The sequence below is a fragment of the Peromyscus leucopus genome, chromosome 8b (genome assembly GCF_004664715.2).
Source record: "Peromyscus leucopus breed LL Stock chromosome 8b, UCI_PerLeu_2.1, whole genome shotgun sequence".
Lineage (NCBI taxonomy): Eukaryota > Metazoa > Chordata > Mammalia > Rodentia > Cricetidae > Peromyscus > Peromyscus leucopus.
In genome coordinates this window covers 25,566,289-25,590,644 of record NC_051086.1, presented here as the reverse complement: position 1 = coordinate 25,590,644, position 24,356 = coordinate 25,566,289, and the positions used below count along the sequence as shown (strand labels likewise).

General features: G+C 49.8%; 1 protein-coding gene across 6 annotated transcripts in view; it reads right to left on the bottom strand.

Annotated features, from left to right (window-relative positions):
- The window catches only part of Ciita (class II major histocompatibility complex transactivator), a 52,148-nt gene extending 30,199 nt beyond the window's left edge, over positions 1–21,949 (bottom strand). For 2 of the 6 annotated variants that reach the window (XM_037201652.1, XM_037201653.1), the window contains exons 1-3: positions 21,566–21,947; positions 479–625; positions 220–315 (exon numbers count right to left, since the gene is read on the bottom strand). In XM_037201652.1, the coding sequence (XP_037057547.1) occupies positions 220–315; positions 479–625; positions 21,566–21,848 (526 nt within the window). In that variant the 5' untranslated portion in view covers positions 21,849–21,947. Of the gene's footprint in view, positions 1–219; positions 316–478; positions 626–11,351; positions 11,495–12,929; positions 13,219–21,565 lie in introns of those variants that run through there. The other 4 variants (XR_005090511.1, XM_037201654.1, XM_037201655.1 and 1 more) reach the window with 4 other exon arrangements.
- Positions 21,950–24,356: the final 2,407 nt, after the last annotated feature.

Genomic DNA, 24,356 nt, shown 5'->3' with positions numbered 1-24,356 from the left:
AGAGAGAAAAGGAAAGAAAGGAAGAGAAGTATAGTAAAGGACGTGATTGGCTTGATAGTCATCAGGAAGGAACCTAACTCCCTTAGTCCTCCCTCCCTCCTTTCCTCTTCCCTGCAGTCCTCCTCTTCCAGCCCTAGCTGCTATCCCTAGCTATGATTCTTGTGGGAGGGATTTTTTGTTGTTTGACGTGACCTTCTCCGGCCTCCACCACCTTCTTACCGATGTTGGCATAGGCCTCCCGGGTCTCTTCATCCCCCTCCATGTCCTGCAACAGCTTGCTGAACTGGTCACAGTTGATGGTGTCTGTGTCCGGCTCTGGAAGGGAAAGCCCTAGGATGAAGCCTGGGAGTCTGTGAGGAGGGCGACAGTCTCCAGTCAATTATCAAGGGCAGGGAGCTGTCCGTGGTCCTGATGCTGGCTGACTGTCTCAGCCCCAGAGGGATGGAGGCGCCGAGAGGCCCCAGGGAACAAGGCCCACCTGAGTTGAGCTCGATCTCCTCCTCCCCGGCCAGGTCCATCTGGTCATAGAAGTGGTAAAGGTGTAGGGGGTCGGCATCACTGTTAAGGAGCTCCAGGTAGCTGCCCTCTGGAAGCCCCAGTTCCATGGTGGCACGCAGACTATGGCCTGAGTGGAGAGACGCAGTCAGTTATCTCACAGGTGGTAGGAAAAGGCAGAGAATGAACACCCACTACTGTTGAGGGCTGGGGGACATGAGCAGAGGGGCACCAGTCACTGAGAGGGAAGTTTGGCTGCAGCTGTGGGGCTTTAGGCATGTGACTGACCTCTCTGTGTATCTGCTTTCTGCAGACATGGGGAGGAAAGCCCTGCGGAACCTTGAAAGGTCAGGGGTGGCCCTGTGTAGTTTGATGGTCACATGGGAGCCTCCAGTCAAAGAAAGCTCATTATGTCTGGTGGGGGGCAGCAGAGAAGGGACTCTCCTCTCCCAGTCTGGATCCTCACACCACACTAAACCTGCTTCCACTCACACCCAGGTCTCTTCAGGTATGGGGTTAGGATTTCCCAGTGCCTCTGGGGCCATGCTCCCCATATTTTTGCTTGCTTGGGAATTCCTTTACAAGTCTCTCAAATAGACCTTCTCCTCTGCCAGCAGTTCCAAAAGGGATGGGAGGCAGAGATGACCCTGGTCACCCCAGTGTGAAGAAGGGAAGGACTTTAGCTGCCCTAGCCCAGGGCAGATGACTCAAGCCATATGGGGCTGCCCACTCAGCTTCCCACCTGTAATGGTTAATCTTGATTGTCACCTTGACAGAATTCAGAATTACCAAGGAGACAAGCTTGTGACCACACCTATGAGGGAGTTTCTAGATTGCATTGACCGAGGTGGGAAGACCCACCCTAAACGTGGGCAACACCACTCCATGGGCTAGGAGTTCAGAACTGCGCCAAAAGGAGAATTTGAGCTGAGCACCGGCATGCACCTCTCTCTGCTTCCTGACTGCAGCTGCAGTGTGAGCAGCTACCTCACTCTCCTGTCGCCATGCCTGCCTTACACAACGGACTGTACCCTCACGTTGTGAGCCCAAACCACGGCTTCCTGAAGCTGTTTCTGCAGAGTAGTTCACCACAGTGAGATGAGTCACTAACGCAATGCCCTGCCCCAAGCCTGCAGCTTGTCCCCCACACGCCCCTCCCCTAGGAACTCCCAGATACCCTGAGTTCCTGGGGTTGGATGACAAGCTTCACGCATGTCACCCCTCAGGTTTCACTCACATCTTAACTAATTATGTTCCTGTCTCTCAGATGAAGAACCAGACTAGTGTAATGGGTGTCAGGCCACATCCTGTGCTGCCACCAAGGGAGGTGCTGTCACTTGAGAACACGTGGGTGACAAACAATTTCCTCTTCTGAAGAAATGTCTGGGCACACCAGAGGGGGAGCTACTTTTTGGTGAATGGGCCTTTGGCAAACTGCCCTTCCCTGAGGTTTCCACACCCACCTGAGAGGACACACCGGTGCTTTCTACCACGAGCCCTTTGGGGACATCTCCATCCCCACAGTGGAGGGTTTGGGTTTTGTGGGTTGTTGTTGTTTTATGTAAGGGTTAACGATCATTCTGTGAGATGAAGTGTTCAATGAATTCAAGATTTAAAGGTTCCCAAAATGTCCACAAAATGACAGCATAAAAGTCAAAGGATAGGCAGCTCCTGCTGTGGTTTGGTTATGAAGATGACGGTGTTTTATGTGTATATGTCTGTGCGTGTGAGGGAAGTGCCCATGGAGGTCAGAAGGTGTGGCAGCCCCTGGAGCAGGAGTGACAGGCGGCTGTGAGCAGCCTACTGTGGGTGCTGGGAACTGAACTCTGGTCCTCTGGAAGAGCAGCAAGTGCTATTAACACTTGAGACATCTCTCCAGCCCCATATGATTTTTAAAAATGAACAGTACTGTGTTTTTACCACCTTGTAAGCTGTCTGGAATTGGGGTGGGGCCCAAGAGCTCATGGAAGAAGATGAGGATTTAGGATTAGTCAGGAGGCCAGTGCCGTAGACAAAGGAGGAAATGGCTTTCAGGCTTTGTGCCTCAGAGTGGGCAGGTAGCTCAGGAACATGCCACAGAGGAGGCTGGCAGAAACTGCTAAGAAACTGCTAGTCTCAGTTAAGACTTTCACTTCCTTCAGGGGCTTCATGTGATCACAAGAGACTGAAGGGGAACCAAGGCACGTAAGTAATATTGAGATACTGGGCTGTGATGTAGCTCAGTGTTAGATCACTTGCCTAGCATGTGAGAGACCTTGGATTCCATCCCCAGGGCACGCACATGCACTTACACACACACACACACACACACACACACACACACACACACCACAAAAAAGCAGTGCTGAGAGCTTTAGAGCTCAGAAGGGAGCAGGAGGTCTGGATGTTTCCTCTGACAGCAGGAAGACTGGAAGACCCGGTGTGTGTGTGTGTGTGAGAAGTTTCCCATCAGGAATATCTGGAAACACTGCTATTGTTTGGCTCTAAGTTGGCGGGTTGATGTATGACTTCAAAACTGAGCCTTGAATCAGGTCCATGATATTAGTGGTTTTATTTCCCAAGCTAATGAGTGTATTTGAGTGTGTGTGTACACATGTATGTGCATGTGGCCATCACAATGCTTCTATACAGAGCATATGACCTGCTATTGCCAATAGCCAACAGTTCCCCACTGTCCTCTGCAGCCTAGTGCTTCTCACAGTTATGACTTCTTCAGCTCCTGGTTTGCACCTCTTGCCTTGGAGGCTGTAGAGGTCCTTCTGACTTGACCTGCGCAGAAGATGATTTGGGGTCACTGGGGCTGGGGCAGTAGAAGTGAGATGCTTGAAGCTGAGAGGCGGCTAGCCTGAGGATCACAACTGTCCTGAGCTACAGGGGTGTCCCAGGGAACACAGGGCTGCAGCTGTGTGGTGCTGGGACCCCACCCTCAGCTCATTAGGGAAAGGTGATCTGAGATGCAAACACTGTTCTCATCCTGTTGCCAAGCTTGTGCTCTCTGTCCCAGAACCCTCAACCATCTTGGCATTTCTGTCCCAGCTCCCTGGCTCCTCTTGGCTCAGAGCTGCCAGCCAGCCTATGACAAGACACAGTAATTAGAAAAACTGGAAACAGATTTGGCTTTGGTCTCTGGCAGCAACCCATAGGGCTTTTCCATGGTGGAGGTGGGGCAGAGGAAGCAAGGGTAGCCCAGCCATGGGACAGCCGAGTTTACAACGGTCCAATGGCACAGGACCAATACAAGAGTCATGGGCCCTGAGATCCAAGCCCTGTCTGCTTTGGCAGGCTGTGTGACTCTGGGAAAACCCCTTCCACCTCCAGTTCCCAAGGCTGTCATCTGTTAAATAGAGGGTTGTAGGAGAACAGTGCCTTTCAAGTGACATTTTACAAAGGTTCCAGATCCTTTAACAAGTGAGAAAAAGTTGTTGGCTGAAAGGGCATTGAGAAGCCCAGAACCTCTTTTTTCTAAAAGGGGCTTCACAGAATAACTTAAAAAGACAGTTGTAGCTGGATGTGGTCATACAGGTTTGCAACACCAGCTGCTCAAGAAGCTGAGGCAGGAGGATCATGAGTTTGAGGGCAACCTAGGCTTTATAGTGAGACCTTGTCTCAAACACACAAAACAACAAAACCGAGGTCCAGGCCCCCAGCCTCGTGGAAGATTGTGTAATGCCAGCGACTAAAGACTGCAGGTTCAAGGCTGGTCTCAGGGTGTATAACAAAAGGTAAAACCAGGGTTGGGGTATATAGAGCAGTCACTCAACATGGGGCAACCCCAAGTCCTATCCCCAGGACGACAAGACAAAAGCAAACAGAACAACTCCCAACAACTCCCCTGAGTGAAAGGCACCAACCCAGTTTGTGCAGTTCCGACTTCACATCACTCCCTGAAAGGCAAAGGGGCTGCCAGAGGCTGGGCAGAGCCAGAGAGGACTGAATGGGTGGAGCGGGGCAGTTTACAGGGCGGCAAAACCACTCTGGAAGACACTGCCAGTATAGACATGCATCACATGTACACATGTGAAGAAAAGAGGAAATAAAAGCAAACAAAAAGGAAGGAAGGGAGGAAGAGAGGAAAGAAGAAAAAGTGAAAGAGTGAAGAAAGGTAGAGAAATCAAAGGAAGAGGGAAGAAATGAAAGGAGGGAGGGGGAGGGAGGGAGGGAAGGAGGGGGGAGGGAGGGAGGGAGGGGAAGGGAGGGGGAGGGATGGAGGGAGGGAGGGACGGAGGGAGAGAGGGAGGGAGGGGACGGAGGGAGGGGGAGGGAGGGAAAGAGGGAGGGGGGAGGGAGAGAGAGAAGGAGGGGGAGGGAGGGAGGGGGAGGGAGGGAGGCGAAGGGAGGGAGGAGGGAGGGAGGGAGGGAGGGAGGGAGGGAGGGGGACCAGCAACCATTTCACACAACAGTTCAAGTGTGGCTTCCAGACTGCTCTGACGACATGATAGGTTAGCCTGGGCGGATGCTGGAGTGCCGTCCTGATCCACCCTACAGACCAGTCTATGAATCAGCCAGCAGCTTGTGGTTCCCAACAGGTCTCCCTGGGAATAACCAAAGTCATGCCACTTCTCCCAGATGATGTCTTCAGAATTCATGTGCCAGTCGCCTAACCTTAGCTTGCTGATACTCAGAGGTGGGGAAATTAATGTTAAATGATGTCACTAGGGTGGAAACCTCATGGTTGGGTTGGCAGCTTCCTCAAAAGCGTAAGATTCCTGGGTGGTACACTGGCTCCATCTTGTCACATGACATTTGTCATGCTAAGATGCAGCAAGAAGGTCCATGACAGGTCCACAGCCAAGTTCTTGAACTTCCCAGAGTTCAGAATTTAAGCTCACCCTGCTTCCACCCAACCGTGACACTCAGTTACAGCACCAGAACGTGGACAAAGACCCCCACCTACATCCAAGCACAGGTCCACACAGGGCACAAAGGGCTCTTTGTCTCCTCACTTTAATTTGAGACACCTCAGAGAGTCAGCTCCTAGGCTCCCTGTAGCCACGTCCCCCTCTATCCAGTTCTGCCTCTGTCCCCCAGTGCTGTCCCCCAGTGCTGTCCCCTCTGATACGGACATCTCCAACTCAGTGCTGGGTTCCACAGGAGCCTCACCTCTGATGATTTTTTAAAATACCTTTTTCCAAATATGAACTGGAAATCATACAAAACCCACAAAAGACACCACTGTGACTACTACAAGCAAGCCTCTTCTACCTGTGGTCCTAGCCACAGATGGAGCAAGGACAGCCTCCTCAGGTACTGGTAAATGCCAGGCATCTGGGGTCCAGGAAAGGAGAAAGTGGACACACTGGGAGAGCTGCAGTCAGAGGACCAGGGGCGCCAGCACCCTGTCCATAACAAGAGCCCCTCCCCAGCTCCAGCAGCCAACAAGTCTCAACATTCCCATGGCAGTCAGTGACTTGGAAAGAAAAGTCAGCTTATTTTCTTAGAAAGAAACCCAAGCCAGATGCTGAGCAGGGAGAAGGAAGTCTTAGAGCTGCAGTTTAGCAAAGTGGGATCCAAAACTCCAGCCCCAACCCTGATGTGAATTAAGAGTGGCCCTGCTTTCAGGGAGCTGATGGTGGAGAGCCGAGGATGTCACTGCAGGGCTCTCACAGGCCAGAACAGGGTGCCTGCAGGTCTTGCCCTCCCCTCCCCCATGCTAAACCATCAGATCACATTCCTAAAGCTAGCACCCAGGTCCATTGCCTTATTTGACCACTTCCTTATGCTTGACAGATTCCTGAGGATGATCACCAAGGTCCAGCTATCAAAAGGTCAAGGTCCAGTAACCAAAATTCATTATTTGGCTACACTGACTAACATGTCCAATCAGAACTTGGGTAACGCAGACTTCCCCCTTTTCTCCTTAAAAACTGCTCCCGGGAGACACCTGCTGCTGCCTTTGTCTGGAGTGGCATCCTCTCTCCCTTGTTCCCTCCAGGATAAATAAATCCTCTCTGTGGCGAGAATTTGGGGTCTGGTGTATTCTGTGTAGACTGTGAGGTCCCCGCCTTGGCCTTGAACAGATTTTCAAGGGCGGGAATCACATGAACAGCACCCTGTGCTACCCAGCAGGGTCTGCAGCTGGGCCGGGGAGCTGCACTTATCGGGGGTTTTGTTGTATGTTTGTTTTAGAAGTTAGGGTCAGGCTATGTTCTATGCCAACTTGGTCTAGAACTCACAGCAATCCTCCTGCCTCAGCTTACAGGCGTGCACTGACAAACCTGCACTTGACCTGATGTTTTCTGGGGGTCAGGGGGTACTCTCTGGACTCTGATGCCTGACAAGTCTCAAAGCTTCATCTGGAGAGTCTGGGACTGTTCGGCTGCCATTTAATATGCGTCTCTCCCTCTGGGGATGTAATTACTATCCCCAGCCTCTCCCCCTTGTGGTGAGATAGAGAATCTAGAGCCATGTATACCAGACAGGAGCTGTTACTGAGCTACATCCCCAGGCCTTGGTTTATGTGATTGGTTTTCTTGTAGGGGCAGACATTTTGTTTTTCTTCTGAGACATGGTTTGCCTATGTAGCCCAGGCTGGCAAAGAACTCAGTTCTCCTGCCTCAGCTCTCAAGTGCTAGTTGCCAGTGTGTGCTAACTATATCTGGCAGCAATCTGCTTTTAAAGCCCAGCATCCCCCATAAAGGTCTTCTTCTCACCCTCACTCTCTACTGATGCTGAAGAAGAAGTGAAGCTGGGGCCGGAAGAGACGGCCCCGTGGCTAGGAGCGCTTGCCCCTCTTGCAGGGGAATTGAGTTTGGACCCCAGCACCCATGGCAGACAGCTCACTGTCTCTATAACTCCAGCTCCAGAGGATCCAATGCCTCTGGCCTCTGTGGACACCTATATTCATATGCTCATACCCACATGTGTGTGTGTGTGTGTGCGCGCGCGCGTGCACACGCACGCGCACACACACACACACCATACCTACACATAATTTAAAATAATACAAAATAAATATTTTTTTTAAAAAAGAAGGGAGGCTTAATTTCCAAGGCCACATGTCTATCCCTTGCCAGGCAGACTCCACCCCTTAGCTTGCCTGGCTCCTCCCACAGTTCCCTGCATTCTGCCATATTTCCTATACTTCCCCTCAGCTAGAAACTTCAGAGGCAGGTGTGACACTTCTTCCTCCGCAGCCCCATTTTTTCTTTCCTCTAACTGAGAGTCGTTGTTTGACAATATCTAATTTGGTTACCTTAGCGTCTTCCTTACACTAACATTTTGAAGAAACACACAGGTGGGTTTTATTGTTTGAGATGTTTATGTTTATTATTATTATTGTTGTTATTATTATTTTGAGATATGACCTCATTATTTAACCTTGGCTGGCCTGGAACTCACTATATAGACCAAGCTGGTCTTGAACTCTCAGAGATCTGCCTGCCTCTGCCACTCAAGAGCTGGCATTGAAGGCATGTGCCACCACACAAGGTTGTTTGGGGTCTTTATTTGTGTGTGTGAGAAAGGGTCTCACTGTATCTTTCAGCCGCCTATGTGCTGGGCTTACAGATGTGTCACTATGTCTGGGTCAAATATACTTATTTTAAAAGAGAGCTACTTGGGTGGTAGAGATGACTCAGCGGGTACAGGGGATCCCCAGGAACCACACACTGGAAGGAGAGAATTGACTTCCACAGGATGTCCTCTGACCTGCACAGTCATGCCATGGTACTGGCTTCAAAACCTATGCAGCCAAATAAATGAATAAATGTAAAAATAAATAAATGAAGGAAATTTAGTTGCTGTGGTGGCTCACACCCATAATCCCAGCACTCTGGAGGTTTAGGCAGATAATCTAGTGAATGTGAAGCCATTTGGAGTTAGAATAAGACTAAAACATAAAAGAAAGAAATAGCTTTTTGAAATCAAAAACAAGTAACCAAACAGATTCTTTGACATCAATATTTAAAGCTAGCAACATTATAAAATAGTCCATAGGCTACTGGGCATAGTGGTGTACACTTCACTTGTGACCCCAGCACTTTGGGGAGGCAGAGGCAGGAGACTGTCAGCTTGGGGTACAGAGTGAGGACCTTACTCCCAAGGTCTCAAAATTATAACTCAAACAACTACAAACAACAAAAAACCCAAATAAGGCATAGTTCAAGGGCAGGAACAGGCTGAGTACACATCAATATTGCCTATGAACACAACACATGGTCTCTCTGTGTTAGCTCATTCTTCTGTCATTGTGTTCAGAGGAGTACCATGGGGAAGAACCCTGAAGATGTGCTAACAAAGGAAGCCAGGCACTGAAGGACTGCACGTACCCAAAGCTCTTTGAGCGTCAGAATCAGAAAACCGGGCGGCAGAATGGAAGTCACCAGAACCAGGAGGAGGGAGTTACTGTGTCATTGCCCAGATTTGTCGTTTGGGAGGAGATGGAAAAGTTCTAGAGACAGAGGTAGCAATGGTTCCAGAACACTATGAACATGCTCAGTAGTAAATTTATGTTGCATGTTTTCACTATGATTTTACAAAAATATTTTCTATCACTGTCTTGAACGTCCAGGAAATGATGATGCCACCCGCCACCAAAACAAAACAGGGCTATTGAAAAATAGCATCAACTTTTCTATCACTGTGTTAAAATAGTGACACCCCCCACCCAACCTCCAGCCCTCAGGGAGCCTGGGGCAAGAGAACGGCATGTTTGAGTCTAGCGGGGCTACATTCTAGACCTTATCTCAAAACAGGGGCAAGAGAACTAGTGAGATGGTTCAATGGGTAAAGGTGCCTGTGGCCAAGCCTGGCAGCCGGAATTCAATCCTCTGACCTCCACACACGCATGCCGGCACATGCGCTGCCCCCTCCACACCATAACTAGATAAATAAATAAACAAAATGCAACCACATTTTTTAAGAGGAGGGGGACGAGGAGGAGGAGAAGGAAGAGAGGAAGTGGAGAAAGAGCAAGGGGAGGAAGAGGAAGTCACTAGTCTTGTTAAAGACACTGACAGTGAAGCCCAGATTCTCTCTTGAATAGGGTAGAAGCTGGACTGTTCCCCGAGTGCAAAGTTCCCTCGGCCACGGCCTCTCTGCGACACACCTTAGGTGCATCAGCTCTCTGGACGCCCCTGGCTCCTGCGTTTTGGCGGGTTTCTAAAGCCGCGAGTCAGTTGTCCAGGAGTCTCTCATGTTTTGCCCATTTTGCAGAGGAGTGATGGAGAAAGGAAGCCACTTACCAGCCAGGATGACTGAAGGCAGGCCTGAGAGCCAAATCAGAAGCCTCCCTCCCCCCAGCCACTCCTCTGATTGCCTGAGACTGCCACAAGGCCTTGGCACAGCATCCTCCAGTTATTTCCAGAATGTATGCCAAATAAAAGTTCTGTTCCCATCAGATGGCCTTTGCTCCACTGACTACCAGGTCTCTCTTTGACAGCCTGCTAGCTGTCATGAAACCCACCAGCATTCATGGAAATTCACATCTGCTACCTAGGCAGCAGGGTTCTCAGGAGATCTGGGTTCAAATCCTGACTCTCTCAGCAGTTTGCTATATGGTCTTTGGCAAAACAAAATCAAACATAAACATATCAATTAATAAATGTGATTATATATGCCATTACAGGCTATGTGTATAAGTATATATAAATTATTTATATATTACTTGATTATGAGTATAAATTAACATATGTGAATATATTAACATGTATTTAAAAACAACAACCAAAGACCACTTCCCCAGACTCAGTTTCCCCAGATCACATTAGTGCCTCTCCTCGAAAGTCACTACAATCCCCCCGGAGAGGTGGTTTAACCCAGGTTCACGGGCTATGCACTCTGGGAACACGGGTAAGCAGGGCTTGGAACTCCAGGGCCTGCTTGAGACCTTAGGGGAGGGGCCTGGTACCAGAGAACCAGGCCTGGGGCAGAGCTAGGGACCTGTCACCAACGGCTTCCCAGAAGATTTCCCAAGCTTGGGCTGCTGGGACGTCCTGCTCAGGCGTCTCTGAGGACTTCTCCCCACCCTCATTCTGAGCCTCCAGGAAAGCAGGTTTTGCAGTCGGAAGGGGACGTCCTTTGGCTACACCAGGCTACAAAGGAGGAAAGCCCAGTTTCCTTAATCTGCCTGAGAAATCGTGTTTATTTATTTGGAGGCACAGATTAAGACTTTGCTTGGAAGTAAGGAACTCCTAGTGTTGAAAGGAAGAGGGACTCCCTATGGGGCATTGGTGCGTGAGGCCTGGGGAGGAGGCAGGAGCTGTGGGACTCTGTTGGAGAAGGGTACATGCTTAGGGTCCATGCTAGGCACAGTGGCTGCAGTTCTAACTGCCTGGGTCTCAGGAGAACTCTACCCACCCACTTTTGGCACTCTTCACAACTTTCCTTAAGAGATGTGGCGAAGTAAGGCAGACGCCTCCACTTCGCCCCCTAGAGGGTCAAACAGGTGAGGGCATCTCCAGACCTTTGCACCCTATGTGCAAAAGTCCTCACAAGAAGTGGTCTGTACCCAAGACTCCAGAGTGGTATGTCCCAACAGGCAAATGAAGGTCCAAGGTTCCGTGGGTAGGTCCTTGCGAGTCCCTGGGTAGATGCCGAGGACTGGCGAAGTGCATACCTGCCCCGTCTGTGTCCCAGAGCGGCAGACTCTCCTGCGAGGTTACCCCTCTCCCCTGCACCACCCCACCCCCACCCGCCCCAACCGCCCTCCCCGCCAGCTTTGCGCATAGCCTGGGGCTCTGGGTCCCAGCTCCCAGGTCCCGCATGCAGTCGGTCCAGGATCCGTGAAGCCTCTACCGTCTGCACATCTATCCAGCTCTTTCCAGCTATCTGACCTCTGGCAAATAGTTGCCGGCCCCAAGCCTCAGATTCTCCGTCTAACTTTAGCCACTGCAAAAGGGGACCTTGGGGACACCTACCGTGGCAGTGCCCCAGCTCCTGCGTGCTGCTGGATCTCTTTTTATCGCCAGCTCCTCAGCAGCTCCTAAGAGCTTTGGGCGGGCCGTCTCCTGGCAGCTACTTAACCTCCTGCTCTGTGGTGGCTTTTTTTTCCCCTTTCACTTTCTATCTGCACCTCCAGCTTTGGGCCTAAGACAGAGATAAGCAATCTCCACCCCACCCCCACGCAGCATCCACCACGTGCTTTCTCAAAAGCATCCACATGGCAACCCAATGCTTGGACTGACCGTCTCCAGAGGACCCAACCTCCAGACAGATCTCACTTAGGCCAGCCCCTGCTTAGGAGGAGGGGGCTCCAGACTGGAGGCAGTGGAGCTGAGCTCCAGGGCAGGTGCTTGGCTTACAGGCCATCTCACCTACAACCCTGGTGGCCCTCAATTTCTCTCCAGCTCAGCACAACCACAAAGATAGAGAAGCTGCTCCTTGGGGCATTTAGACCTGAGACCCACTAATAAAGCTCTTAGACCATCTGCTTTCCCAGGACATGCCTTCTTGGAGAGGTCATTTCCCCTCCTCATGACTAGATTTCCTCACCTGCAGCCGAGGGACTGGGTCAAGTTTGACTCTGACCTTTCTCTCCACCTAAAACACTCCCTCCCACCCAGAGCCTCCAGCTGCATGCTGCTGAGCTGGGACACTTGCCACCACGATTTAGGCAGTACATCTTAGGGTAGTCCGAGAAGAGGGATCCCACCCCTTTTAACCACACAATAACAGTAACATTTCACTGGGGACCTCTGATGACAGTCAGTTACTACAAAGTATCAAGTGCTGCCTTGGACTCTTCGATTCTCACCATTCCCCTGCCACACAGACATCCCTCTGAGCCCACTGGGTGACAGCTGAGGAAATCTGAAACTCAGAAGTTAGCAATGGTTTCAAAGGCACAATGCAGATGCAGCCAAGAGTATAGCCTAGTGGTGTGCTCACTGCGCTGTCTTCAAATCAGGTAGCACACGATACAGTCAGTCCTCACCATCTGCCCCTGTACTACTTCTCAGAAACCACCTGGACACTAGAGAGAGTAGAACCTGCCAGAAGCTCCATGCTTGCTAGATACCCCCCAGGCTTGATTACAGTTTGGGGGTGCCAAGCCTCCCAGGGATGGGGTGGAAGTCTCCTATAGGGGTACACCTCAGTTACCCAAAGACAGACCTGGGCTTGAGATGTAGCTCAGGGGTAGAGAGCTTGTTTAGCATGCACAGGACCTGGGTTCAATATCCTTAGGGAAGAAGAGAAGGAGAAAGAGGAGGAAGAAGAGGAGATGAAAGACCAGGTAGCCCCAAAAACCTAGTTGGGGCCAAGAGTTGCCAGCATGACCCCTGGAAGGCTGAGTGCTGAGAAACCTCTTTGTCAGGCACCTAGACATTCCCAGTGTCTCTCAAGAGGAAAGAAGACTTCCCACTACGCTACCCAGTGGGTCACAGACACTTTTTCTTACCTTCACCACCAATTCACAGCAGGGACTCTGTTCAGAGAACCAGCCAAGACCTTATGAAAACTCTAATCACATCAGTTTTCTCTATCCCGCCTTTTACCTTTCAACTCCGGAAGGCAGGACCCAGAGGAGCAAGGAACCAGGCAACGCATGATGTGGAGGGCGGAGATGCACAATATCTGGGGTTCAGCTGCCTCTCCTGGTGTGTTAGACTTCTCCGAGAAGGTTCTTAGATGTCCAGGTGAGAAGCAGGTGGCCTCACCACTCACCTGCCTCCCTAGACCAGTCGGGAGCCCAGAGCCTCCCAAGCTCAGCTAGCATGCAAAGAAAGCAAGTAAGGGACCACCTGAAAATGACAATGCGGCCCAAAGAGTTCATATCCTGTATTTGGATACCTTCTAATTTGCCCATGCTCCCTTAGCCACCCACAGCTTCTTATGTTAATTTCAGTTCCTTATTGCAAGCCAAACTGGGTGACCACAGAAGGCTGCACATTGACTAAGACACTCCGAAATCATGATTGCTATGGACCCACACTGGTGCCAGCTACCATCTCTGCCCTGTTCTACAGGACAGGGCCTACATCAGATTCCCATGCATGCCCCTCAAGACAACAAAGAGCTGTTAGGGATGTGGGGAGTCTAGCCTCTGCTCCCTGTTGTCATCCTCACAGTCACAGCAAACTGCTTTGAATTTCTCTGGACGGTCCATCATTTTTATTCCTACATGTTGAATTAAAACCCATGTTGCACACGGAGTGTTAACTCTAGTAGTCTGAGAGCTGGCTGGTGCAGGGTGACTCAGGTGTGGCAATAAGTAACATTGACTCACACAGGGAGAGAGTGAGTACCTTTCCACTTGGACCATCCTTCAGGTGACATCAGTGAGAAAGTTCTGGTCTGGGTGAATCTGTTTTTCAACCTCTCTAACACAGATGTCTCTTTCCTGCAGATGGCAGCTCCCCATCAGGGAGTATCTGGCTTGAATCTAATAACAGTGCTCTATTTTTTTTCCTTGGCTCAGTTGTCAAAGTGCTTGCCTAGTATACACAAGGCCCGCGGTTTAACTGCTACACAAACCAGATGTGGTGGTACACATCTGTAATCCCAGAATTCAGGATGTAGAGGCAATAGAATCAAAACTCTAGGATCACCCTCAGTGCTGTAGAGAATTGGGGGCCAGCCTGGCTACATAAGACCCAGTCTGAAAACAAACAACACTGCTATCTGGGCACTTTTCCCTCCTTGTGGGGGGAAAGAAAACTTTCTTTGAAAATGAGTTACAAATGTGAATGGTTTGGGAAAAATGTCAAGTAAATACTAGTGTCGATGATATACAGAAAAGGACTGTGAGCGTGGCACCACAGTGGATGAATTCTAGGGGTCAGCCTGGGAGACAAAGGCTGGTGTGGCTGTTCCTGGCAGGCGGGTGACCTTAAACCCCTCAATTCCCATGTGGGTGCCTTCGCTTCCCCCTGTGTAAACTGTGTGCAGTAACTGTCTTTGCATGGTGACAGTCTTCAAGCCATCATCTCTGCTTGCTAAAGTCCCAAGAGGGAAGTAGACAGACAAAAGAGAAATGCTAGGAGTCAACTTGAAACAGCTTTTCTTTGGTGGGGGAAAGACAGTTCGCAGTAGAAATCTCACTCTGCCCCACCTCCCGACTCCTGACCCAGTGCGAGTCGAGGTACTGGTGTCAGATCCTCTGCTCTTCTGAGACACATGTGAGGCTCCTTCTTGTTTTTAGAGGCAGCTGGTTCTGATGGCCCCAACCAGCCCAGAGGCACATCACCAAGCCTGGTCTGTTACAGTGGGGTTCAGCCATGGTACACCTGGGTGTCAGCAGCACCACACACCTGGGCTGTTTACCTGGTCTCTCTACATCCTCCCCGACACCCCTGGATCCCAGACCCATGTGCCACAACAACGAAGCAGAAGTGTGCCCACGTCTGTCCTGACGGTTTCCAAGCAGGATCATGACAAGGTACCATATCAGCATCCAGAAGGACAGTGCTGGAGATACAGAGCAATGCTGGCACCTGTCAGAGGTCAGTGGAGATGAGGAAACCAGAGGAAGGGTTCAGGATGCACAGACAACAATCCTAGCCTCTCAGGATGAGGTGAATGGAGACAGGAATGAGAAGGAAGGGTCAACCTGGGCATTCTTCTCTGTAAAGCATCTGTTTGGGAACTGAGGGGTTACTCTGCTGGCGAATTGTTCGCTGTGCAAACATGAGGAGCTCAGACCCAGCACCCGAGTTAAAACTGCATGGTGTCCTGCACCGTGATTCTCGAGCAGGAGCATCACCAGGGCTTGCTGGCCTTCATCTTGAACAATCAGTGAGCTCCAAGTTTAGTGACAGACTGTCTCAAAACAAAAGGTAAAGAGTGACTGAGGAAGGCATGCATACACACACACACCGGATTCTAGAATTGTCTGAATGAATGGATGGCAGTTGTTGTAGTGATCAAGGCTGGCTTGAGTCCTAAGTGGATAAAGACTGTCTCTTAACATGCTATAAGTGCCTTGCCTCATGCTTCTGGGTAAGCACATAACTCCCAGTGGGAGCTGAATAAGTGACTGGGGGGGGGTGATAAAAACTAATAGGTAAGTGACTAGATAGGATAGAGGTAGCTTGTTACAGATTAGGAATGCAGGAAGTTACCGAGAATGCAACCTGCAGACGGATGATATGTAAATGGATTCGCCCACCAGTAGGAAGGTAGGTGGCTAAGTTGCTATATGAATATACACAGGTGAGTGATAGGCAAATAGAAAAACTAATGAATTTGGTAAGTCAATATGGGTTATAAATGGAGTCACTGAGAAGCAGATTGGAGAAGGTTGGGGGATGAAGAAGGTGTGCTGGAGAGAGACTTGAAGTACCAGGAGGTGACCAGAAGGGAGGGTCCAGGTGGGCCACTCACAGCAATAGCAACAGTAGCGGAAATAGTCCCTGGCTGGGTCAGGTGCCAAGTTCTGAGGCAAGAGGACACAGAGCAAGCTGGGAAAATCCTCTGGGAAGTGCCAACTTCCCCTTCCCGGTACAGGCACTTCTCCTTTTGCAGCTCCCCAGGCTAAGTGCCAGGGGAAAACTTAGTCTTCCTTGAAGCCTACCCCCTTCCGGGAATTAAGGAAGCTTGCAGCTGGGAGCAGGCAGGAGCTGGGGAAGACACCTGGAGGAGAAGCCAGTTCGGACAGTCCCTCCTTCCTAACCTCCAAAAGGGGAAGGAAGCTGGGGGGAATGTCCCTTTCAATAAACCAGTGGCATCCTAGAGGGAGACTTTGCTGTTTCCCAGAATGGAATCCACACGAGGAAATCCCAGAGGCACCCAAACAGTGTGTAGTAATATAGTACTCAAAACGGAGTATAGGGCAACCAAACATAGCCCGGAGTCAGGAGCCTGGAAGGGATGTCCTGCAGCCCAGAGGGAAGAGATCCAAAGACCTCATAGCTCATCGACAAACCTGAGGCTGGGGGTGCCCTCTCCTTCACACCAGACCACGGTCACCTAAGACACCAGCTTGATGCCTCAGAATCAGAAGCAGCTGACTGGGACTGGGAGTGTTCATATCTCACATCGGATGTTGTTCCCAAACTCACTGTTCTCAGTGACTCTGTGACTCCCATGGCCTCCATTTCACAGCCAGTTCCTTCTTCATCAGGACCCTTCCCAGTTTGTCCTTGTGGCTACCCTCTCAGGGCCTGTCAGCTGTGGCTGGCTAGCTTCTGTCAGTGTCTGCTTTGATTTCCCATGGAGACCATTGAGCCCATTGGGATTAAACCATGAGCTCCAGACTGACTGGAGCACTGCTGGGCTGTGTGCACACAGCTGCTCTCTGCAGATCAGCGCCAGCCCCCAGGGTCTTCTCCCAGACAGGGCTTTCTTGTATGGTTGCAGTGAGGGCACCACCTGCTATCAGCCCATCATAGTTTAGAGATGACTTGACTGTTCTGGTAGATTTCCTGGATCCTGGGGCTGTTCAGAAAAGGAAGCCAAGCAGAAAAGGCTAGAATGGGTCCATACTCTTTAGATGAAATGGGACCCTCCCTAGCTCCAAGGTACAAGGTCACTTAAATTCTTTGGGCCTCGGCATATTTATTTGTAAAGAGATAACAGTGGTAGTACATGACTATATATGGTCACCATCTGTCTACTCACCATCACACTTACCCAGTAATTTATCCGTCCATCCATCTGCCCACCCCATCCATCCATCCATCCATCCACCCATCCACCCATCCATCCATCCATCAGCCCGCCCACCCATCCATCCATCCATCCATCCACCCATCCACCCACCCATCCATCCATCCATCCATCCATCCACCCATCCACCCATCCATCCATCCATCCATCCATCCATCCATCCATCCATCCATCCACATGCCCACCCAATCATCTATCCATCCATCCACCCACCCACCCAATCATCTATCCATCCATCCATCCACCCGCCCACCCATCTATCCATCCATCCATGCATACATACATCTATCCATTCATCCATCTATTCACCTACCCATTCACCCATCCACCCATCCACCCAATCATCTATCCATCCATCCATACATACATACATATATCCATTCATCCATCTATTCACCTACCCATTCACCCATCCACCCAATCATCTATGCATACATACATACATCTATCCATTCATCTGTCTATCCACCTACCCATCTACCTATCCACTCATCCACTGGCCCATCAACCTATCTTCCACATCACCTATTTACATACCACCCACCCACCCACCCATCCATCCATCCATCCATCCATAAACCTACCCCCACAACCATACATCCATCTATTATTCTACCCACTCATTCAACTACCTTTCACCCCTCTCATCCAACCATCCAACCATCCATCCATATATTCACCCACTCCCTCACCTATCTATTCATTTATCCACTGTTCCTTACCAACCTACTCATTGCCACATATTCATCTACCCACATACTCATCCATTATGCATCCACCCATCTACTGTGCATTCATCAATCCATATACAAACCATCCAACATTCAACAAGTATATATTGCATGCCTACGGTGTCCTTAGAATGATACCATATTGGGCATTTGAGACATATCATGATTAAAATATAAGCTTGTGTTGTAATAGACAGAAATAAACCAGAAAAAAAGAAGAAAAAAAAGTGGTGGAGGAAAAGGTGAACACTGCAAGAATACTCAAAAGGGCTGAGAGTTGCAAATGCCAAGAATGGCTTTGCATAGTAAATGGAATAGAACAGCTCTGAACTATAGCTTACTTTTCCTGGTTTGGTCTGACAGGATGATTGAATGCTTTTGTACAAAAATCAGAGCCTTAAAAACAAGGATTTGGTGAGATTGTAAAATGGTGTGCCATTTTGGCAAAACAGTTTGGTGGTTGGTCAAAATGCAAAACATTGTTACTCTGTTACTCAACAAGTCTCCCCTTAGGAATATATCCTCAAACTACTGAAAATGTGCACCTATGAAACATGTATATGAAGGTTTACAGCAGTGTGTTGCTAATAGTAAAAAAGTTAAAACAACTCAAATAGCTATCAAATACTGGAGAGAAATAAAATGTGGCTTATTCATACAATAGAATATTATTAAGACATAAAAATGAATGAGAAACTGACAGATTAAATGACTTCGGTGAACCTTCAAAAAAATAAAATAAAATATAAGCTTGTGTCTGTTTGGAGCTTCTTCATAAACACACAAACACAAAAATAAATTATATAGATGTTTTTAAAGTCAGCCTGGGCAGGGTGTGTGTGTGTGTGTGTGTGTGTGTGTGTGTGTGTGTGTGTGTTTGCACATCTGTGCAGGCAGGCACAGAAAGGCCAAGGGAGGAAACTGGGTGCCCTGCTCTATCGCTCTCCACCTTATTCCCCTGAGACAGTCTCTCACTGAGCCCCGCACTGGGATGACAGCCAGAAAGTCCCACAGATCCTCCTGTCTCTGGCCCCTCGGCACGGGTTACAGCAGGGAAGGATTTGTATGACTTGGGATGTTCGGGGTAGGCTTTGATGATAAATGATATTTGAAGCAGGAGTTAAAGGTCATTTTAAGAGGTTGGCCAAGAGGATACCTGGGGAAGAGTGCTGAGGCAGGCAGTGAGCAGATGTGTCTGGGGACACTGGGGACGTGGGAGGGGCTGCAGTAGCCAACAGCAGGGATTGAGGCCAGAGAGATGATGAGAGCCAGACTGTGGCAGGCCTGTGTGCTGTCATCCAGATTTTCCTCAGAGGGACACAGGGAGCCAATTCAGTGTCAGAGCAGTGAAGGGCCTAGATGACCCCAAGTGAGTGCAAAACCCTACACCGATAGCTTCCCTTTTGCAGCATCACGTTGATTCATTCAGGGCTCTTCATTTCCAATCTCATGCTTTCCTCCCTGTGGGGTCTCCCTTCCCCATTCTCTATCTCTGTCTGGCGTGTGTGTGCGTGTGTGTGTGCATGTGCGTGTGCGTGTGTGTGTGTGTGTGTGTGTGTGTGTGTGTGCGTGCGTGTGTGTGTGTGTGTGTGTGTGTGTGTGTGTGTGTGTGTAGCCCCAGTCTGGGACAGAGCTGGCCTGGAGGGCAGGGAGAGGGAGCAAGGACCATGCCCCTCTGTCTCACTGTCCCTGATGATCACACCCTGAGTCCACTTCCACTTTCTGAAGTCATGTGAGATCCAAATCAAAATATTACACCCCCAGGAAGGAAATAGAGTTAGAAAACAGGAACCAGTGTACTCAGAAAGAGGGGCGAGTAGGGCTGAGGTGCGGGCATCAGTGGAGGGAGGGAGCTGCTCTTGGTGGCGGTCAGGAGAAAGAGGAACTTTCACTGCCTCCCCAGGTGAACAACTGCCCGGTAGGATGATACTGGCCACTTGCACCCTGTTGGAAATCCAGAAGGATGATAGGGAGCAAAGGTCCACTGTGTCCATGTTAGGAGGGAGAGAATGAGAGCTGAATTCAGGAGAGGAAAGATACCACCAACCTGGGGATTTATACACAAGAGCAGCCAAGCCCACTGATATAATGCATATGTCTTACCAGAAACATGGGAGAGTTCAGCATTGTCTACTGTTTCATAGTGACCAAAAAACATTGAACACCCCCTACCCCGGTCAGATTTCGGAGCACAGCTTGTCTATCTTCCAAACTGGCCTCTGCCACGTTCTACCCTGAGGTCTCTGACTTGTCTCTGCTTTGTGCATTAGATGAGGGACACGTGCCTTCAAAGGGCTGGGATGAGTAGAAGACCTAGGGAGAGGGTGCGGATTGTTTCACCTGTCCCCTGCACACTGTAAGGACTCCATAGATACCAAATGCAGGATGTAATTTATGTCTCCAAGTTGGAAACATGATGGGACAAAAGAGGCTAGACTCTGTGGCCCCAATCCTGACACCAGCACAACACGCATGGAGAACATAACAAGTTCTGTCTCAGTGAGCATCTCTGTTCCTGAGGAGGAAGCCAAACGTGCTGGAGGAGAGAAGCTTGGGAGCAGAGGCAGCAGCACTGGCTTCTCTCTGGACTTAAGAGGCAGAAGCAGGCCAAGGTGGAGCTCAGTGATGGAGCACATGCTGGCACACACAGAGCCCTGGGTTCCAATCTTAGCACCAAAGAAAGTAAACAAAAGAACACCCTCGACTATCAGTAGTACCCTTGACACTGGGACAGGTGAGACGGCTCAGGGGCAAAAGTGCTGATGACCTGAGTTCAATCCCTGGAACCCACATGGAAGGAGAGAGTCACCTCCCATAAGCTGTCCTCTGACCTCTCTTGCAAAGAAATAAATGTAATTAAAAAAATTAAGACTCCCCTCTCTCTCCTGGCTTCTGTTTCTCCATTTCTCTGTCTCCTGCCAGCTTTTCATTCCTTTTCCTTCCGGCTCTCTTATTTCTCCTCTCCTTCCCTTCTCCTTCTTGGTCCATTTGGGCATCTTTGGCTTTCTTTTTCTCTATTCCTTTGTCAGTCTCTCTCTCTCTCTCTCTCTCTCTCTCTCTCTCTCTCTCTCTCTCTCTCTTTCTCTCTCTCTCTCTCACACACACACAGATACACAGATACACACATCGACATACACAGACACACATAGACACACACAGACACACACAGACACATACATAGACACACACAGAGACATACACATAGACACACACACACACACACACCCTGCCCTCTGATCTCCAGCTCTTTAGCCCCCCCCATTTCCATGACCCCCCTTTCTCTACATCTTTTTTTTTTTTGACAGGGTCTCATGTAGCCCAGGTCTCACTCTACAGCCAAGGATGAGCTTGAATTTCTAATTCTCCTGATTCCGTCTCCCAAGTGCTGAAATTACAAAAGTGCACTATTACTTCCTGTTTAAGCAATGCTGGGATCAAACTTAGAGCTTTGTGCGTGTTAGGCGAGCACTAGCAACTGGATCACATTCCCAGACAGTCTCTCTGTTTCTGACCTGAAGTGACTGATTGTACCTCTTCCCACTACATGGTGTGTCTGCTGGAAGCAGGCGTTCCTCTGACCACGGTAGAGCCCAGTATTGATGGAGCTTAGGCATGGACCAAGCAGGATGTTCTGCTCAGTGTGGGAAGCATGCTGCATGCCCTCAGCACCCAGCCACCCAGGTTTTCCAGGAGCTCTCCCTGCATCCTGTACACAGATTTCCCTTTCAGAGAGGAAAAGACACCTTAGGGCTGGCCACACCTCACTGCCCTGACTCAAAGGGATGCCAGCTTACCTCCATGGTCCCTGTAGCTGCTGCCCCTCTCTACCACCGGGGCCTGGAGCCTGCTGCAGATCCAGCTTGAGCAAGCCAAGTCTAAATCCCCTTTCTCCAGCAGAGTCAAGGAAATCTTGCGGGCCAGAGCCTCGTCATCAGGCTCACGGAGCAGGGCACAGTGGTACTCCCGGGAGAGCAGCTCTTCTTCCAGCAGGCCATCCAGGAGGGCCTGAACCTGCCTGGGCTGCTGGCTGGAGAGCAGTGTCCGCACCTGAGCCAGAATGGCCTGGAAGTGGTTCATGGCAGTGCCAAGGCAGGCCCCCGCCTGGAGTCTCCTCTCACCCAGCCTTGCAGCATCCAAAACATGAAGTGAGACCCAGGATGAAGGAACCTCTGCAGTCAGTGCTGCAGCCTATTCCTTCTTAGGAATGTTTCCTCATTCGTGAGCAGGCCAGGGTGCCTAGCGAGCGAGCGGAAATGAGTGCGGGGTGATTCGGATAGAGGTGAGGGAATTTCTGCTTTTCTTCCTGCTTGTAAATTTTACTTTATCTTTTTTTAATTTTTTTTTTTTTTTTTTTTTTTTTTTTAGGTTTTTTGAGACAGGGTTTCTCTGTGTAGTCCTGACTCTCCTGGAACTCACTCTGTAGACCAGGCTGGTCTCGAACTCACAGAGATCCACCTGCCTTTCCCTCCGAGTGCTGGGATTAAAGTCACAACCCGCTACCACCCAGCTAATTTATTTTATCTTTTTAAAAGTTAGATAAGAAGCCCCTGAAGAGTGGGAAAAACCACTGCTATGCAGGTAGAAGTCTGAAGTTTATCAGTGAACCAGCACAAGGCTTTCCGACAGACTCTCTAGAGAGTGAGTGGAGACACAGATCTCAAAACCGTGAATTAGCTCAGAAGCCCTTCTTCTCTGCGTGAGCACAGGCCTGTGTTTAGAGGGCAGCTTCTGTTTGACAACAAGTCCACTCCGTCAATTGAGCTCACCAGCTATGGATTTTAAAAGGCCTTACCTTGTCTCCATCATGGCTGACCACCAGCTCTCCCTCTCCTCACTTCCCGGTTCTTCCTCCTTTTTGAAACTTTTGGTGGTCTTCCTCCTCCCCTAAACCTGTACTCTGCTACCTTATCTCCCACATCCATCCAGTTCAGCTTGTCAGAAGCTTCTCAGCTCCATCCTCAGCTTACCCACAGGCTCTAGTCAATGAGGCTTCAGTACCAGGCATAAGAATGAATCAGAGGAGCCCTCCCCCCAGCCCCGTCCCTTTTAGGGAGCTGGCTCCCTCCCTCAATCAAGCTTCCTTGCCTTCCACTGTCCTGACTCCTTCTTTGAGACCCTGAAACAACCAACCTGGGAACTCAGAATGACTTGAGTTTCTGAGACCCTGGTTCTTTGGGCTAAGCTTACCTGAACCAGTATCAGGCTCTGCCACACTCCCCTTCGACTCTGGGTACCTACCACCTGTATGCAGATGCTCAAGAGCCTCCTAGCCTGGGGATCCTGTGAGAGCTAAGCCAGGATACACTGAGAGAAACCGGCCTCTGCGACGTCCCTTAAAGTAGGGGGTCTTGTCCATGTTTCGTCATGGAGTGAAGGCTCTGTGCCATCAAGGCTGGCTTCAGAACTAGGCTTTGAGGGCTCAAGTCCCTGGGGCCCTCCATGTGCGAATATAAGATTCTAGGTAAGTTAACTAGACCTTTCCTATCTGAGGAGGTGAAATGATAATTACGGATGGTGCTTAGCATTGGGAGGGTTGAATGAAATATTCTACCTGGGGCTCCCTACAGGGTGACAATAATTGTTGATTAACCACACATGTTACTCTGTCACCTCGAGGGTAACCCACTTAACCTCATTCTCCTCCATAAAGACCCAATTTAACACCCCCGTCTCAAGTTGTCTTGAGGGAGGTGATGCTTCCAAGGCACCTGACACTGGACTGGGGAGCCCTTAGGGCACTGGTTGGTCTCGAATATCACCAAGTTGCTGATATGTGAAGGTAGGAATTGGCATGTCAGCCAGCCTGGTTTAGGACTTCAAACTTTCTTAGCCTCAGTCTGCGGTCAGAGGACAATTTCTGAGAGTTGTTTATCTCCGTCCACCATGTGGGTCTGGTTATTAAACTCAAGTTCAAGTCATCAGGCTGATGGCAAGCACCTCCACCAGCTGAGATGTTTTGTGAGCTCCCCACCCAGTCCAGTTTTTAAATCATAGCAGACTGCCCCTGCTACCATCCTGAAGCTCACTGGATCTTTATTTTCCCCCCAACCTCAGCCTTAGCATCAATCCACTGAAGCTATTTGCTTGGTTCTAAGATGCTGAGTGACTCCCAGGGGACCAAATCTACTACAAATAGCAACTCTAAACTCAGGGAGATACAGAGAACAGCAGCAGGGGAGAGACATGGAGGGCAGACACTGGCAAGGTGTTGGTCCACGATAATGCAAATAGCACTGGTGAATTCTCCAGGGTGTGAGGTCAGCCTGTAGGCAGATCCCGGGCAGTGTTGTTGAAGAGCAACTAAAATTAAAAAAAAAAAAAAAAAAATGTAGGTCACTTGGGGGAGTGCTGGCTTTGCGTCTACAAAGCCTTGGTTTTAATTCCCAGCACTGCATAAACTGGGTGTGGTGGTACAAGCCCATAATGGAGGCAGAGGCAAGGAGGTCAGGAGTTCAAGGTCATCCTTGGCTACCCAGTGACTTCAAGCTTGGCCTGAGCTATATGAGACTGCCTCGAAAAGAAAAGAAAAGAAAAGAAAAGAAAAGAAAAGAAAAGAAAAGAAAAGAAAGGAAAGGAAAGGAAAGG